At 40.2% G+C, this 18663-nt stretch overlaps 1 protein-coding gene across 1 annotated transcript; it reads left to right on the forward strand.

The window, feature by feature from the left end:
• Positions 1-546: 546 nt before the first annotated feature.
• Positions 547-17452, forward strand: LOC139727465 (uncharacterized). Its single transcript, XM_071638437.1, has 7 exons — positions 547-689; positions 6886-7020; positions 11957-12373; positions 12645-12803; positions 14243-14386; positions 16034-16183; positions 17325-17452. Exons 2-7 carry the CDS (start codon positions 6900-6902, stop codon positions 17450-17452), a joined length of 1119 nt encoding a protein of 372 aa, XP_071494538.1. The 5' UTR covers positions 547-689; positions 6886-6899.
• The last annotated feature ends 1211 nt before the right edge of the window (positions 17453-18663 follow it).

The following is an 18663-nucleotide window of genomic DNA, read 5'->3' on the forward strand; positions in this document are numbered from 1 at the left end:
ATAATAATGAATAGTTAATATACATGCTGACAACAAGTATTACTACGAAAAATTGTTATAACAATTGGTTGAAAGTAGTAGGGACAGTCGCAATTTCGTTTGCTTATGTAGCTGATTACTTGTTCTCGCTCATTGTGACCTTTGACCTTTCTTTCTAGACCATTAAAATTTTCTTCTGTCGTCGTTTGGTAAGACAGACCGATTCAAAGCATTGACATTAGCACAAGAGATGTTTTTCTTGCTCTGGTTTTGGTTCAATTCAACCCGCTCGTTTTTTGCAGAATTATGGAGGAATTCAATCAAGTGTTTACATGAAGAGACATTAACAGGGGGGTCCGAAACGTTATAGTTTGCAGAAGGGCAAATCACACCCCCGTGAGCTAATAATGAAGCCCATTGTCCACGAAATCGTGCTGCGCATGGTCTGTTCGCAAGAGAGGTTAATTTGCTGCCTTCTGATTGGCCGAGGTTGGCACGGAGCGTCCATATTGTCGGGGGCTTTGTGCAAAGCGTGATATGCACGCTTTCTGGCGAGTGTGCCTGTAGTCTGCGAGCAGGGGGTTATGCGTCGGGCACGTAGACAGTAGGTGCCTCATCTCTTTGATGTCGGGGCATAGCTGCGCCTCTTGAGCACCTTACAGGTTTCTTCTCTCATCAAGCCACTTTTTCACGTCACATCAGGGGTTCAGGTAAGCTCCGTTTCAGTTATCTTCAGCTTTGCTCGTTCAGCAACCAGCATATCTGAAATTTGCCCGAAATCACGATTATGATGGACGATATATCCGTATACAACGTATCATCTGTTCTTCTCTTTCTCTCTCTCTCCCTCTCCCCCACCCTCCTCCTTCTTTCTCCCTCCCTTCCTTGTCTTCGACTGCCTTAATTATATTTACCTCAGGAAAAGATTCACAAAAAGATATGTATTTCATATTATCTATCTCTCCACTAATAACGTTCAGTGAGAAATTTAACAGACAATTCGTATCGAACCGGTTTGCGCGAGTTCAAACAGGAATGACGATCAAGGAGTTTGTTAGCTTATTACAGCACCTTGTTTCGCGCGCATGCGTATAAGTGACCTTATCACAGCTGACCTCGAGGAGAGCACTTTTTGTTGTTGTTGGGTTTTTTTTTTTGCGGGATATCATGCATTCACAGTCATCATGTAGTGGAATTCATCTGCATTTTAATATGTTTCAAAATAAATAAACCTATCTACGGACCTATTCATGGCAACACACCATGCACGGCTCCTTTTCGACTTTTCACGTCAATTTGAAGGAAAAAAAAGAAAATGGAAAAAATATCAAAAGCGGTTCTTCGACACGTGTTCGAGGAGGGACATCACCACTGCACAGGAATCATATTGATGTTAAATGATTACTGCAGCCTGACATATCCCACAATCATATAAATACATGTACAGACATAATACAAACCATGCCAACAATCAATGTACAGAGGATTTTCTTTTTTCTTACCGACGTGCGTCTGATTGTGAAAAGGTTTGAGGGATTTACGATACATTGTATTTTGTTTTCCGTAAGACTTTGTTGGCTACTTCTCAGTTGCTGATTCTTTCAATTTTTATTAAGTCTGGTCGGATTTGAAGTATCTCATATTTTGAATAATCATTTTTGAAGTCATATATTTGTATTATTTAGTGCTACATGTAATTCACACGTGTTGATTGTCGTTTATGTACATGAATTATTATTCCTCTTATATGTCATTGATTATGCTTTTGTATAATTATGTGAATCCGCGCAATTCGACTTTTGGTCATCAGTCAGATTCTGATAAAGACCTTTTCAGTTCAATTCAATTCAATTATCTCAATGATGTTGGGCAAGTAATAAATTTATGCCATCATAGCAATATCATTTGCAATCATTTTGCTTATAGGGCCGGTATATACCTACACCTTTGACTACAGTCGACGACGGCTGAGCTACCTTTTTTATTTTGTTTTGTTTGTTTTGTTTGTTTGTTTTTAGAGACCTACTAGGGACCAAAACAGAAGAGAAAGAGGACAGAGACAGGGAAAATGACAATACAAATGGGAAACACATTATAAAACGTTCTTTGTGCCCAAATTGTCACAGCTGAAACACACATAAAACCATAAACTTTGTTGTGAAAAATAAATGATAAAGAAAGATACCAAAAGTTGTAAACAAGTCATCACAGACAGCGAAATCTGTTATCCTATAACTCTCCGCAATGTTGATGTCAATAATAGAATAACATTTTGCGCATAGCCTCTGTTATTATACTTTTACTATGACGTAACAAAGATGTACACATTGTATCGAGAGCTCACCACAGTCACCAATGGTCAATGATGACAAATAAGATGGTAATTAACATGGCCCTGTTGCATGAAAGAAAACATATCCCATGCAGTATTCCCTATACTTACGGGCTGCCTTTACTTCTCACGACTCAATTACTAACCTATAGGCCTACTTATTCACGACTCACGTCTAATTGCAAATACATGACATATGCCTAAGTCTTAAGAAGATTGTTGGTGGCTTATGATGAAGGTTGACATCCCATGTTGCTCTGTCCTTCCCTGGTAACCGAACAGTCGTCGTTTTTCATGTTATTATATTTGCCGCCTTCTATAGGTATATAGGGGGTCTATGATACCTGACACCTTGCCTGAAAAGAGAATTGGAAACCTCTAAAACGGGATAACTTGATATATCATATCGCCTGTATTAATTCTTCTGCAAGCCAAATGCATTTCTAATCAGTAGAGTCATGTACTTTGAATATCAAAGTGAACTCAAAGTAGTCCTATCTGTTTATGAATCTTTACTACCTCACACCTGCATGCTGTTTGTTTGGATACGGGTTTACTCCATAAAATAATATAAATTTTGCATTGCGATATTTTACTGATACGTGGACTATGTGCAGAGAGAGAGAGAGAGGGGGGGGGGGGAGCTGTGTCCATACAGACGATCTTGTTTGCTAGTCTTCTGAAGTTCATGTACACAGCGTGAGGATTCTACTCATTTGTATTATAGGGTTGCCAAACTACCGCAGTGGTTCATGAACGAGATGAACGTGTAGTTGTTTGCTAGAATACGAGTTTAATTCTACTTGCGTACAGCCTTGATTTAGAAAAAGCAAGGAGCTTCTCCTTGTGAAAAAAAAAGAAACAAAATCATATGTGTGGACTATGATTATGAAGAAAATATAAAAACAACAACAACATGCTTTCACTTTTCTATAGCGTAAGAAAGAACACTTGACTAACCGCTTTCAGAAAGCACGGGGAATTATTGCTACCCATGTCAGTGTCAAATTGATGGAATGTGTAATTTTCATGAAAATGAATTTATGTGGAATTCTCTGTAAGTTTTGCTTATATTGTTGTCCACAAATGACGTCATACTCTCTAGTAGTCTCCTGATGCAGTGGTTATAACACCAAAACTTTAAAATTTCATAACTTTTGAAAGGATTGTCCGATTTTCCTCAAACTCTCACTGAAGCGTCCTACAAATGTCGCTGCTTTCACTCGATCCACATTGCTCTTTGGGGTTTGGTTTCCTTTATAAAGATATTGTTCACTGAATTACTTTGCCTTAATTACAAGGTTGCAAAGGTTTATGACCTACTTAGTTATTGCCCAATCATCGTTTCTTTGACCATTTCAACAAGAAGGTTGAATTAACACAACGTGTAATGTGTAATGTGCTTTTTGCATTTTTGAGTGAGTTTTTGATTACTATGTATGTGCCTATAATAAGTGAATCATAAATGGGATCGGCTGCTGAATCATTGTTCCATTAGCTTCACGAAACCCTGAAATGTCGCGGTGGGAAAACAGAAAAAACAGAAAACACTTCTGAAGTCCTTGCCAATATCAATTCTCTAGGCATGACTAGTTGTCCTGTCCCTTTGAGAAAGGTCTTTTCAGCTTGTCAAATCCTGGGGGGGGGGGGGGACATGGATTGTAATTTGTATAGAACATATCACGTGTCATACATGTATGCCAATTCTCATTCGTGAGCGTAGTTGAAGACTCTAATTATGATGAAAGTAGAAATTCGTTCAAACCAGTGGTGGACACAATGCCTAACCACAGAATTCCAAGAAATCAAACTTCCCCCTTTTATCCAACTCCTCTTTTAATTCATTTGTCTGCTTCCTATTCAACCTCTGTCTGTCTCCGTCTCTCTTCTTCATTCTCTCGCTCGCTATCTCTCCCCCATCTCTTTCACTACGTCATATATTCTGCATCATATTTATCTCCTTATAAACAAGCTCGCGCAAACACGCCTCCATCAACACAGTCGTGATCGCAGACGACACGAAATTGAGTATGACACCAAGCGCGCGTCGCTAGACGCGCCACAAGACAAGTCCCCTTTTGTATAGTCGCAGTAATTTAGGTCCTTGCGGTTTGCCGCACCGTCATTGCAGGGAGGCCCCGGATCAAAGTCTGATTTTTATTGAAAGGTTGTCACCAAATAAATTCACAAACAGAGGAATGAAGGGTCATTGACAGGGTAGTATAGCCATGTGTTGAAAATTGAGATGGTAGACGCGATATGATTTGCGACTCAAATCCTCGTGATGGAGATGGCAGACGTGATATCAATATGCGACCCGAATTCTCATGATTGCCCATTCTCAGAAGAAGAGCAACTTTGTAAGGGTGTATTTTGAAAAGTATGATTAGGAATATTCACCTTCCTCACATGCGACCCCAACAATTCCATGTGCTTATTTTTCTATGTTAGCACGATCCATTTTAGATCTTTAAACTTCTTTAAAAATACTTGTAAATCTTCTGCTATAATACGCATTTACTATACTGTGTCATACTTAATGATCATAATGATAAGGATGAGGGATTAATAATAACCACAATGATAAAGAGAAGGGATTTGCGGGGCTATTACGTACATAGCACAGGTAACAGTTCTAAACCCTATAACCAAAAACACTGTAACCAAAAACACTGTAATCAAAGCCCTGTATCGCCAAAACCCTGTAACCAAAGTAACCGAAGAAAAAAAAATCGTGGTAAGTGTTGCTGAACGATTATTGAGTAGCTGTTAATTCGATGCATATCTGCGCATTTGTCAGTTTTTTCATTAATTGAGTATTAAACACTTAGTTTGCTTTAAAAGATGCATATTAATGACTTCACTTCCTACGAATATCCAAAAGTCAACAAGGGAACAATGCATGACCTACATTAAGCCATTTTTTTTAAAACAAACATCAAGAATTATTAATTGAAATCACAAGGGCTGCATTCTGCTCTTGTTTTTTTATTTTTCTCTCTCTCTCTCTCTCTCTCTCTCTCTCTCTCTCTCTCTCTCTCTCAAGTCAACCGAAAGGATAATGGAGCATTGATATGTTAGTCATTGAGAAACCATTATATGCAATCGAAAATTCCATAAACACTATAGTCACAAGGTCGGCAACCTCAATTACAATATCATGACCTCGTTGCTCTTTTGTAAAATGAATACGATTTATTTGGTTGTTTTTTTTTTATAATATGTCTGTGCTCTCGTAGATGTGCTGTTCACTGAATTCATTTTTTGTTGTTCCAAAGACATGACTTTCTCTGTATATAATTACTAATCTAATTTGTGTTAATCATTAATTACATACTGGCATCTCTTCCTACTTTGATGAAACGAGCAGAGAGCATCTCTTTCAAATTTAGACCATGAAATATACAATGGTAATGCAGGAACCACAAAAATCGAATCTAATTAACGTTTATTAATTATCGATTTTGGTGCCTCCTTTATTTTTTACATTTGTAAAAAAAAAAAAAATAGAGGAGGAGACACAATAGAGCCATGAAAACCAAACCCTATAGTAGCAGGAATGTGTGCTTGACGAAATTTATATTAAAAAAAAAAAACTCCCAAGAAATGAACGAATTGCTGAAGAAAACATAAATGATATAGCAACAATACAAGGCGAGGTTTACATCAAAGCTCGGAGAAAGATTAAAAAAAAAACAACACGCGGTTACATACCACCATGGAGCTAAGTTATAGCTCCGTTATAACAATGATAAAACACACACATATTATGATGTGAATTAGTTTCCATCCCTTCTACAATTGATTTCATGATAAAAAAAAAATAAGTGAACATTTTGGTGGACCATGGGTGCTGACAGCCATGCAGGGCTTTAAACATGTTAAATGAAACATGGACTTGTGAAAGATGAGTAACCCTCTTTCATTGCATCATTTCCTCTATAAATAACCAACTCATTTCGAAATTATTGTATTCCAACGTTGATGAAGTCACGTCCTGGAATAATATGAAATATTTTTTTTCCTATATACCCACGCAGGAGTTATTTGTTGCTGAACGACCTCCATCCACCAAAACACTAAAATCACATGACAGCGACTGATGTACAGCGCTATTCTTATACCTCATCGAGCGCTCGATGTTGGTCCTTCATTTCACTTCTTTGCACAAGGTTTCTTGCCTATATGTCACGTGCTGCTGAGCTTTCAGTGGTGTCTGAATACATAACTTTATGAATGGTAAACGTTGATAGCAGGAAAAGAAATGTAGGGAAAGATAGAACTCCCAATTTTCAGACATAATTCCTCATCAAAAAAAAAAATGCTAATGACACACATCAACGTTCGCAATTTATCAGACTATAAATACAGACTTCATGAATTTTCTCTGTTCTCAAGTCCCCCCCCCCCCCTCCTCCTCCCCATCACCACCACCCCCCATTACCAATCACCAGTCTTCTCATTGGCTAATTGATGGTGCAGAAGATGTCGAGCATCATTTCTGAGGCGGTTTAGTCTCATAACCTGTTTTGTTTGTTTCTGTTTTGTTTTGTTTTTTCCTCTCGAAAACGAAGGGAGCGATTTTAAAATGAAAGGCATTCTGGTCTTGGCGGTTTTGGTCGTCGTATTCCTGTGTTTGGCGGACGCCAAAGGAAGCAACCGACAAAACCGACGAAGAAAAGCAGACAAAGGAAACCGGAGAGAGAAAGGTAACCTCGATAACCGGAGATACACGAATGAGTCAGATGAGTTCTCATTAACCCGTTCCATACTGTATTCTGAAATCCCCATAATAGACATGATGCACATGCAGGCTGTCAGGTTCCTGCAAGGAATGGGTTAAATGAAAGACACTGTCCCAATTGTGGCCGTACATATACAAGCATAACATGGATACATGCAATGTTTGTGCACGCCTTGTATTTTTTTTAACCACTGATAAGGCGAAAGTGATGATACGTGTAATGATAGTGACCAAAAACGTGTGAAAACGAAAGTTGCAGTCACTAAAATAATTGGCCTCTTATATAAGTGAGCGTTGGTTTTTTTTTTCTCCTTGTACTTTTGCATACACTTTCAACGAATTCCTTTAGAGTTGTTTGGAAGACAAGTGGGACATTGTATCTGTAAAAAAAAATATCTATTACATATAATACTCTAATAATCATCTTGATGGTCACTCACAGAACTTGTCTTTCGTTATTTTTTGCTTCGACACTGCTGGGTTTATATTTTTTCTCTTCGGTTATGATACAAAGGTAGACTAAGGCTTGAATGTTGTTTTTAGTGCGTACCCATGTGCAAGTAATGTGCATTTATTCTTAAGTATCTGTGTATACCAGTTTGCGTGTGTGTGCGTGTGTGTGCGTGTAATATTGAGGAAGAGTTTGTTTTAGTGCAGTGGTGTATGTTATAGGTCAAGACAAAGTGTACGTCTAATTTGAAATTTAGCCATACCATGATTTCCTTCTATAATAATATAGAAAATCGCATCAGCTGTCATTCAGAATGCTAGGGCGAAGTGTGCAGTGTTGATCACACTGAATGTTATTGATATCATAAAAACACAGTTAATTGGTGTAAGTATGAATTAATGCCCGTTTACTCAATGACCTTTCTCATTCCCGTTCATCCTGTCGAAAATTGCGCCCCTAATTTCTGAAAAAGTGTTCAACCCTATACACATCCCGGTAGGGACTTTATTTGTTTGTTTGTTTTTATTTCCGTCTTCATATAAAAATACACACATTACAAGTTACATATACATTGCATATACGTACAGAAGAAACGGGGGATTGCCTGTTCAGTCATATTTTCAAAATATGTCTGTTCTTCCACATGGTCCCGATATAATACGCTTTAAACAAAGTCCATATGATATGCTTTTTCAAGCACTTAAAAGGGGTCTTTTGAGGGTGATTCAAATGTAATGAATTTTGATAAATTGTGGCGAGCGAGCGCAGCGAGCGAGCCAAAAATTTTTGCATTTCAGCTTACAAAACATGGAATTCTTGTCATTTTTTGCTAATCATATCTTACAATATTTCCGCGTCATCATCACGTTTTGTTATTATCTCTTTTTTTTTTGGGTAAATTTTGGCGAGCGAGCGCAGCGAGCGAGCCGGAAAATTTTGTGTTTCAGCTTACAAAACTTGGAATTCTTGTCATTTTTTGCTTATCAAATCTTACAATTCTAATCAAGCTATAGTGACGACCTTATAGATAACGATTTATACCAACAAACTGAGGACTTGAAAAAATACTCTACATTAGTACGAGCGAGTGAGCCGAAATTTGTATATTTCCGCGTCATCATTACGTTATGTTCTTATCTTTTTTTATTTGTTTTTTTTCCGCCCCCCCCCCCCACGTATGTTCGAAACCGTTGGCGTCCTCTTTTGATCCAATCGGCGATCGCTTCAGAACGAATGAAATTGCAGCCGCTGCTCCGTGTAACATTTTTCCTGCTAAATATAAAATGACACGCGTGAACACGATAGACATTGTCATTTTGTCCGCGTCATCGTCACGTTTTGTTCTTATCTTTCTCTTCCTTTTTTTTTTTTGGATACATTTTGGCGAGCGAGCGTAGCGAGCGAGCTGAAAATTTTTGTATTTCAGCTTACAAAACATGGAACTCTTGTCATTTTTTTGCGTATTAAATCTTACAATTCTAATCAAGATATAGTGACGACCTTATAGATGACAATTTATACCAACAAACTGAAGACTAGAAAAAATACTCTAAATTAGTACGAGCGAGTGAGCCGAAGTTTGTATATTTCCACGTCATCATTAAGTTTTGTTATCATCTTGTTTGATTTGTTGTTGTTTTTTTGCCCCCCCCCCCGTATGTTCGAAACTGTTGGCGCCTTCTTTTGATCCAATTGGCTATCGCTTCAGAACGAAAGAAATTGCAGCCGCTGCTCCGTGAAACATTTTGCCTGCTAAATATAAACTGACATGAATGAACACAATAGACATTGTCATTTTGTCCACGTTATCATCACGTTTTGTTCTTACCTTCTTTTTTTATATAAATTTTGGCGAGCGAACGCAGCGAGGGAGCCGAAAATGTTTGTATTTCAGCTTACAGAACATGGAATTCTTGTGTAAACACAATAACACAATAAACATTGTCATTTTGTCCGCGTCATCATCATGTTTTGTTTTTATCTTGTTTGATTTGGTTTTCTGCCCCCCCCCCCCCCCCCCCCCACCATTCTCCCTCCCTTTCCGGGCGATTTTTTTTTTCTTCTTCTTCTTTTCTTTTCTTTTTTCTTTTTTTTTCTTCTTCTTCATTTTTTTCTTCTTTTTTTTCTTCTTCTTCTTCGTTTTTTTTTCGTTTTTTGCGCCCCCAAGGAGTGGCGCCCGGGGCACGTGCCCCCCTTGCCCCCCCCTAGATACGCCACTGCATACCATTGCTTGGAGGTACACCACTTAAAATTCGTCCATGAAAAATTCTTAATTCTCGCTGATACATAAAATCGACCAGTTTTGTACCTTTTTACTCCAAGTTGTGTGGGTTATGTTGGGTTTTTTTTTCCTGCAACAAAGAAGCCACATGCCCATCGCTATTTACCCGATGAGTCACCCACACAAGCGAAGTAAATAATGTTTGTTTGTTTGTTTGTTTGTTTATTTGTTTGTTTGTTTATTTGTTTATTTGTTTTCCACGAAACTGTTCTCAAGAACAGACTCGAGTGGATACAGGGCGTGTTTCGTGTCGGGTTTTTAGCTCACCTGAGCCGAAGGCTCAAGTGAGCTATTGCGATCGCTCTTCGTCCGGCGTCCGTCGTGCGTCGTCCGTCGTGCGTCGTGCGTCGTGCGTCGTCCGTCGTCCGTCGTGCGTAAACTTTTACATTTTCATCTTCTTCTTGAGAACCCCTTGACCGATTTTCACCAAACTTGGCAGGTAGCATCCCTAGGGGGATAGGATTTCAATTTACTCAAGTGAGCACCATACCCAACCTGGGGGGCCCCCAGAGGGGCCCAAACCCCCCAAAATTAAGGAATCTTAAAAAATCTTCTTCTCTAGATCCAGAAGTGATAGAGCTAAGTTAATACTATGAGTTAGTACATTGATGACTGTAGTTTCAAGTTTGTTCATGGCGGAATCAGGGGTGTCCCCCTTGGGACCCAGGGGAGGGGAGTGGGGAGGGGTCCTAATGGGGCCCAAATTGTACATTTTCATCTTTTTCTTGAAAATGCCAGAATGAATTTTCACCAAAGTTGGCAGGTAGCATCCCTAGGGGGAAAGAATCTCATTCCCATCTATGGGCACCAAGCCCCACCTGGGGGTCCCAGGGGGCCTAAATTTAGACCGAAATTGTAAATTTTCATCTTTTTCTTGAAAACCCTATCACTAATTTTCACCAAACTTGGCAGGTAGCATCCCTAGGGGGATAGAATCTCAATTCCATCAAATGGGCACCATGCCCCACCTGGGGGGCCCCAGGGGACCCACCCCCCCCCCCCCCTGTAAGGAATCTTTACAGATTTTCTCTAGAACTGGAAGTGATTGAGCTAAGTTAATACAATGAGTCAGTATATTGATGACTGTTGTTTCAAGTTTGTTCATGGGAGAGTCCGGGGTGCCCTCCCCCCCCCCCCCCCACCCCCTTGGGACCCAAGGAAGGGGGATGGGATGGGGGGCCCAAATGCGGGCCTAAATTTTCATCTTCTTGCTGAAAACAACATAATGGATTTTCACCAAACTTGTCAAGTAGCATTCCCATAGGGATAAGATCTCAAAGTGTTTGAATGGGCACCATGCTTTCCTTGGGGGCCCCAGGGGGTCCAAACCTCCTAAATTAATGAATATTAAATAATATTTTTCTCTAGTTCTAATCAACAGTGATAGGGCTTTAAGTCTTTTTTTCCCAAGCTGCATAACCCAACGTTCTATAAAGTACAGTGTACTTGGTAGGTATTTTTACCAGTGTGATGGAATATGTAAATGGACACCATGCCCCCATTCTCAAAGCTACCTCCACCATAAGTTTCCAATATTCGCAGGTAAGAGTCTGCAAGAATGCATGGAAGGTGAACTTGCGATACTCAGGTGAGCGCGTGACCCCCCCCCCCCCGGTCTCTTCTTGTTGTTGTTTTTGTTTTTTAAGGGTGATGTTCGTCATTCCGAAGGTTAGTCCGAAAATAAAATAAGGTCCGTTGATCCGCAAATGAAAAGAAGGTATAAGTACGTACCTTCGGATAAGCGAACCTTCGAAACAACGATTCTTACCGGTATTTCATTTTCGAATTAACGAACTTTAGGGATATCGAACCTATTCTGAATAACGAACTTTATTTCATTTTTGGATTGACGAATCTTCGGAATAACGAAATGTGGTCCTTAAAGTAGGACACTAATAATAGTGAATACAATTATGAGAAGACATCGGAAACACTCGAGAGGATATCAGTATTCAGAGTGACTTTTCTTTGACATAATGATTGCAATAATTATGGAAATGGCCCTGTGTGAGACGAAAATGTACCGCTGACTAGTTGACTATAGTACGAATAAGTTATTGGACAGATAGTTACTATACATACGAACAAAACATAACGAAAGCAAACAAACAAGCACAAATCATCTTCTGTTTTGTTTTGTTTTGTTTTTTTGCTTTTTTTTCATCGCAGGAGGCGAGACACGGACCACCACTCAAGATCCAGAGTACCCACCCATCAAGGGCGATTGCAGTGAGTGGGAATGGAGCGAGTGCGTGCCCAAGACAGGAGTCTGCGGGAAAGGCAAGAAGACGGGTTCACGCCACGGTGGCGGCTGCATGTCATGGTCCACCACGGCCAAGTGTCGCGTGAACTGCGATCCAGCACAGCCCGTGCAGGAGGGGGAAGATGCTGAGGCGACCGTGGAAGGAGAAAGTTCACCCGCGCCCTCGAGAAGGGGGAGCAGGGGTGGCAAGGCCCACAAGGCGGGAAGGAGAGGGGGCAAAAAAGGTGCGGAAAATGTCCGAGACAAGGGCAACGGCGGTCGGGACGGAGGCCGGAAAACGGGGAAGAAAGGGAAGCCAGGCAAGCCCAACAAGAAGCCACGAGGTAAGACAAAGGGTGTTATTTAAGGGGAAATCCAGTTATAGTCTGATAAGAAAGAGTAAGATATTACGAGTTCAATGGTATAATTTTGATCGAGATGGATATGGAGGAATAGATGTTAATAATGTTGATGCAGATATGCATTTTAATTAGAAGTATCCTTTCATGGCATTCCCTCTACCTTATGAGACCGCGATGATGATAAAGCTTTATGTCACCAATCCACAACCCAAGTCATAACGCAGCGCACCCGCTATCTTTCTACAACCTGTAGACTGCAAGTACCATCCGGCTACCTTTTCGGATTGTGACCCCACCACGGGTCGACAGAACAAGACACGCGTGCTGAAGTCAGGCGACCAAGATACCTGTAACCAGACCATCGTCAGTGAGGTCCTGTGTGGCAGGAAGACCATACGGAAGGAAAACAAGCGTGAGTTTGTTTCTTTCTTTCTTTCTTTCTTTCTTTCTTTCTTTCTTTCTTTCTTTCTTTCTTTCTTTTTCATTTCCATCTGAGAAGATGGCTGGAAACCCCATATTCAGCTGCAATAGATTGTCTTCCATGTGGTACCGTTGGATGTAAGGCGGGACCACTTCACCGGGTTTAACAGCCTGCTCTTTACGATGAATAATGAAGCGGGATCTTTTGCGTACATGAGTTGTGACTCTCTCACACACGGGACCTACATTTAGGTGTCCTATATCCGAGGGATAGAGTGTTTTGCCTCTGAATATAGAGGGGACGGTATGATTACACACAACATTGCTCAGTGGGATCCGGGAATCGAACCGGGGTCCTAGGATCGTGAGACAGACGCGCTACCAACTGAGCTAACTCACCGCCAAACAATGACCTTGGTCACGAATATTTGCATATTGCTCTTGAATATTCATGATAACCAGAGTTTGGGCTCATTCAGGAGCTGTTAGTACCGTCAGATTATCACATGCTTTCAGCAAAATTAGGACTTGCAGAAACTCGCTATGGAAAAAGATAATGTGAAGAGAGCAATGGCAAGGCATGTATAAATGGTTTAAGCTGTTACAAACGCCTAGGTGTTATCATGGAATTATCATGTAATTTGCAATAGCCAAAATCATGATTGAATGGCATGGAAATTCAAATTACACCCACAATTCCAAAAACACATCTACACACACACACATACAGACTGCGAGAGGATGAAACACGAGAGAAAGAGAACAAAAGTTCTTCAGTGTTCGTCGGTGTGTTTCTTTTCCATTCTGTTGCAAGATAAAACAAAATCAGGGAAGGTCCAAAATCGAGGTCATAATCTAATGCACTCTTCTGGAAATAATCATGATAAAAATGAAACATCTATATCACACTTTACTAAAAGCAGGAAACCGTAGCATCATGCACTCAACGTTTGTGCTGTCAAGGAAACAAAACAAAACAAAAATCGGCAGCAAGGTTTTCGAAACTCCATGCTGTCACTATGAAAATTTTGAGCGATTTGGCCCAGTGGATGGTGCTCTTGGTCAGTTAAGCAAAACAATTGTAGGTTCGAATCGTGCTCGGCACGTGCACCCTTTGAGGAGATGCTTTGCCCACATGTATTCCTCTTGTCCAAGGCGTATACAAAATGGGTGCCCGACAATGCTGGGGTACTGATAAAAAGGTACTCGGCCCCCTCGAAAGCAGTGGAAAGGCTATCCTCGGTTGATAATCATAAAATTTATATTATTGTTGTTATCATTATCGTCATTATCAGGGCGATACCATTTATTATACACATATTATTATACACATTATTAGCATATAAATTTTGCAACACGTGGCATAAATTTCGTTGTGATTGTATGTGTTGTTCATTTTTTGTTTGTTTGTTTGTTTCACGACATTTTTAGGCTGCAATTACACGATGGGAAATTGGGGTGAATGTAACGAGACCACAAACCGCCGCTATCGAGTGGATACACTGAGTGACCCCACGCAAGCCTCGGAAGACTGCCGGCCGTCGAGAACCCTGGAGAAGCCGTGTCCAGAAAGGGGTAGGGGCAATCTCTTCCACCTTCCGTGTTCAAGTTGGTTTCTTGTGATTAGGAGAGAAAGATTAAGGACATAGAACAGTGGACGATTCAATGATAATAGGAAGGACGATGTCCTCCCCCCCCCCCCCCCCCCCGAATCATTTACGGTATATTACGTATAATGTTTATGCTCGTTCCCTCATTAGAAAGCACCCTCTATCTCCGGACTGCCAAATTGTTAAAAGTCCTTTTTGATAAGAAACCATCAGTCGAAAAGTTGAATACATTGTGCAACCCCATTTTTTGTTCTTTTTTTAACGATTCTTGGGTATGATACTTTGGCCGGATATTCTGTAGATTCCTTTCTTGTGTTACTTCCAGAGGCACAACCAGGGGGAGAGATTTGAAACGATGTCACCCCCATTAATAGCTCACGTCGTTTCAATGTAATGACAATTAATATAATCTACGTGTCATAGAAAAAATGTGTTTAACTTTAAATCCCATATCATTTTTCTCTTGTGGGTGTCCAACCGTTATGTCAGTACCATCTGCTTTAGTTTCCACAGTTATTTCATCCTTCGTTCGTTCCACCTCTCAATTACCAATACAAAATGTCTAATTCTGTGTCCGTCCATGAAACCCAGACTGTAAAACCAATGACTCATCGTCATGTATACACCGATCATTGAACTCGATGAGTCACAATGCTCTATTTGAAAACTCGGTACCCACCCGAAGGATAAGCCTCATAGGCCTTCTTATATTGCGCTTGTAGGGGTAATCTCGCCTAAATCATATCACGGGCATGTGAGCAATCTATCTCTTCATGTCCTGACGAGAGAACATACAAACTCCAGCCAATGTAGCAGCTACTTTTAGTCTTTGAAATACTTCCAACACACATGTACTGTGCCTGCCTGGTTTAGGATATGGAACCTCCCTGATAATAATATGTGGATATTCCCTGCAAAGCAAACGTACTCCAGAGTCGGCCCGTCCTATCTACCCCATCTAAAGCCCGTCGCACACTAAATAACTCACGACTATATACGACTGACAGACTTTGGATCTGAAATAAACAAGCGTGTTTATTCTGAGGCTATTGTGATTTATTTCGGGTCCAAAGACTGTCAGTCGTATATATTCGTGAGTCATTATCGTGTGCGGCGGGCTCTAGTCTACATCTTAAAGGTATTAGCCCACATTTGCAAACCCACGAAAATCAAAACTGCATAAAACAGGTCCAATATGACTTCAAGTACAAGTTATAACAGTAACATACCTCACCTTTTGCTCTTTGTCTATATCATTCGATAAAAGAGAGAAAATCATCGTTTTAAAATCAATTTTCAAACCGGGTCAACCCGACCCAAAATCGAATTACGAGCGCGGGCTAGCTATGTGTACGTACATGTAACTTACACAAATTGTATCGCATGCATGTAGTACGTACGTGGACCGGAGCTAGCGAGCGTTATACGCATGCATACGGTGCATTTTCATTTATTTTTATGAAAGTAATGGACTAATTGGAACGAAATTTTGCACAGGTGTTACTGCAATCATACCCAAACTCCATGCTAACTATGAGACCAATTGCTGCAGGTTTACAAATGTGGGCTAATACCTTTAACGTCCTTTATTATACTTTTTATGTCTCTGCAGCAACTTGTGAGTACAACTGGGTCAGTTCCGAATGCGACTCGAACACCAACACCCTAACGCTGACTGGGACGTTGATGAACACAGAGGGCGGCCTACAGTGCGAGTCAAGCAAAACCAAAACTGTCCCATGCACGAAAAAGAATGGAAAAGGTAAGTCGTAGCAGTGAATGGACAATCAATACTATAAGGTTCAATGATCGTAACTTACAAGGCAAATAGCAACATAGAATCAAATAGCATTAGACTGAAAGTTAATTATACATAGACTTACATTGTGATGCCAAAACGCACCCACACATAACGAAAACAGTCCTTAGAAGAGTTGTAGAAAGAGTAAGTCCTATCTCCTAAAGAGATCGTCGTTGTATGTTTTTCATAATCTTGTTTATGACGCTCTGATGACTGATGAGAAATTTTTATTAAATGATCTACGGAAGAACGCACAAGAAAATCCATGCTTAGTCGCCGAAATAAAATTGCCAAATGTAACATTAGTATGGAGTGAAAGGGGGAATTTTAGGTGGCATGCCTGTGACGAAAAGTGTAAGTTCTGATTCCTCTAGGTAACATTCAATAAATGTACAAAATCAAATCAGTTCATTTGGACTTACTGTTTTAATTCCGGGAACGGTTTTATGCTGCGATCCTTGACGCTTCATTAGCTCGTCTGAAGTGATGGCGGAATGGCGTCGTTGCCGACGTTATTGTTCGGGGTCAGTCGTCGAGGAATTCCCCGGATAACAGAGCTGTACACCCCAAACCCCACCCTTATTTAAGTGTGGGTTTTTCGGAGTAATTTTGCGTAGCGCCCCCCCCCCCCCCCCTCTCAAACCACCAAGGCTCATTGTCTAAGATGCGCAAATTTTTGTCTTTGAAGTTGTGTTTAAAATAATGTCTTCAGGTGGGAGAAGACTGCCAAAGCGAAGGCGTCGTTGCCACGACGCGTCGCGACGCCTTCTCGCCATCAAATCAGACGAGCTGAGGAAGCGTCCAGGATCGGACGTGAAACCGTTTTCGTAATTAAAGCAATAGGTCCAGGTGAAGTAATTTAATTGTACCTCTATGACAAAAAGTGAAACATCACCGTATCTTTTGGTAGCTTAAAAAAACGGCACTGGAGACTTTTAATTCTGTATGTAGACTTGGCGAACGAAGGGTTTGTGATGTTCCTTGTAGCCAATTGTACCTATTCATTGCATCTTATTAATCGGAGAATATGTAGAAATAGTTTGCAACACAAATGTATCAGAATTTACCCCCCCCCCCCCTTTCTTCATTGTTTATTTTCCAGAGAAATGCAAGTTTGGAGAGTGGGGGCGCTATACAGAGTGCGTCAACGGCATGAGAACGCGCACCCGTGAAGTGCGCAAAGGCGGAAAACTCTGTCGTCTGCTTGCCAAGGAGGTCTCAGAGTGCTAGAAGGCAGGCTGCCACATTAGGTGCTCAAGAAATATTCTAGGAAATGCTGAATCCCAGAAGACGCGCGGACGGCCGAGGAATTTCCTGCTCGTTCACTTTCTTAACAAGAATTAGTCTTGAGAATATGCACACTCAATAAGCTTTCATGCTTAGGAATATTACATCAAGTACTATAATTATATCCGTTGCACAAACTTTGTAGTGTTTCTATTAAAAATTGATGTTATTACTGTAATCTGAGGCATAAAAATCTGTATGATATTGGATGAAAATAATCATTATTGGGTGTTTTTAGTATTTTCGGCGATTTTTGCACGTTAGTTAGGTTATGCTATTTTGTAACGCAGGATGGCCGGACCCTATAATTATTTTTTTTTAAAGTAATTTTACATATGATATCATCAATAAACCAGCAACCTGCCCAGTAATTTATATCCAGCTCCGGCCTATCTGATAAAGATAAAACAGTTTCATATCTGTGGATGCAGTACTTTATATATATTTCGCACATTCCGACTATAGTCAATGTTTGTCTTTTCATGTAGAGTCGTAAAATTTCTTTGCGAGAAGTTTCGTTTCAGTATGAGCAGGTATTGAGGTAGAATTTGCAATATTGTGTTGTCTTGGAAATTATTAATCTTTCATCCTTAGTGAAAAATGATACGACATCGCAGGTAAGTGCAGTAGTAAGTCCTGTGAGACTTCTTTAAAATGTTATCGGTGTCCGCTTTCACAAAGTGCATTGTGCTATCGATGGAGTGTCAACAATTTTCACAGGGTCGATGTTAAAATTTGCGATCGAGCTCCATGGACATTATTTCTTTCTGTTTGCAGAGGAGATAAGTATTTTCCGTTATCATCTTCCTTTTGAAATTTTGTCTTTCTTTTGGCTCAAGGTGCTATTTAAGCCTTATTAAAATCCCCTTGTATACCTATTTAAAAAAGAAATTATCGATGTATTAGATATGACTACATGCAGGATTCCCTATATCGTCATGGTGTGTGAATTTACTATAATTAGCCGATTTCCAAAAACAAAGTCAAATTTGTATTCTTAATGAGTGCTACCTCTGTGGTATTTGTCAACAAAGGGTAAAATTAACTGAATGTTGTTTAGCGTATAATTATATCTATCATTATAGTCCTGCAGGGGAAAACTCAGTTTGTGAGATCCTTTGAATTTTCCGTTCGATACGTTGCATTTTATACTT

The sequence above is a fragment of the Diadema antillarum genome, unplaced genomic scaffold, assembly GCF_040938485.1.
Source record: "Diadema antillarum isolate AM-2024a unplaced genomic scaffold, OU_Dant_1.0 seq00000131_RagTag, whole genome shotgun sequence".
In the NCBI taxonomy this organism is placed as follows: Eukaryota; Metazoa; Echinodermata; class Echinoidea; order Diadematoida; family Diadematidae; genus Diadema; species Diadema antillarum.

Excerpts from the sequence above, each read along its gene's own strand:
- LOC139727465 (XM_071638437.1), top strand. The coding sequence starts at position 6,900 with ATGAAAGGCATTCTGGTCTTGGCGGTTTTGGTCGTCGTATTCCTGTGT. Across the intron at positions 12,374-12,644 it reads GCCCAACAAGAAGCCACGAG|ACTGCAAGTACCATCCGGCT; the intron begins GTAAGACAAAGG and ends TACAACCTGTAG. Across the intron at positions 12,804-14,242 it reads CATACGGAAGGAAAACAAGC|GCTGCAATTACACGATGGGA; the intron begins GTGAGTTTGTTT and ends CGACATTTTTAG.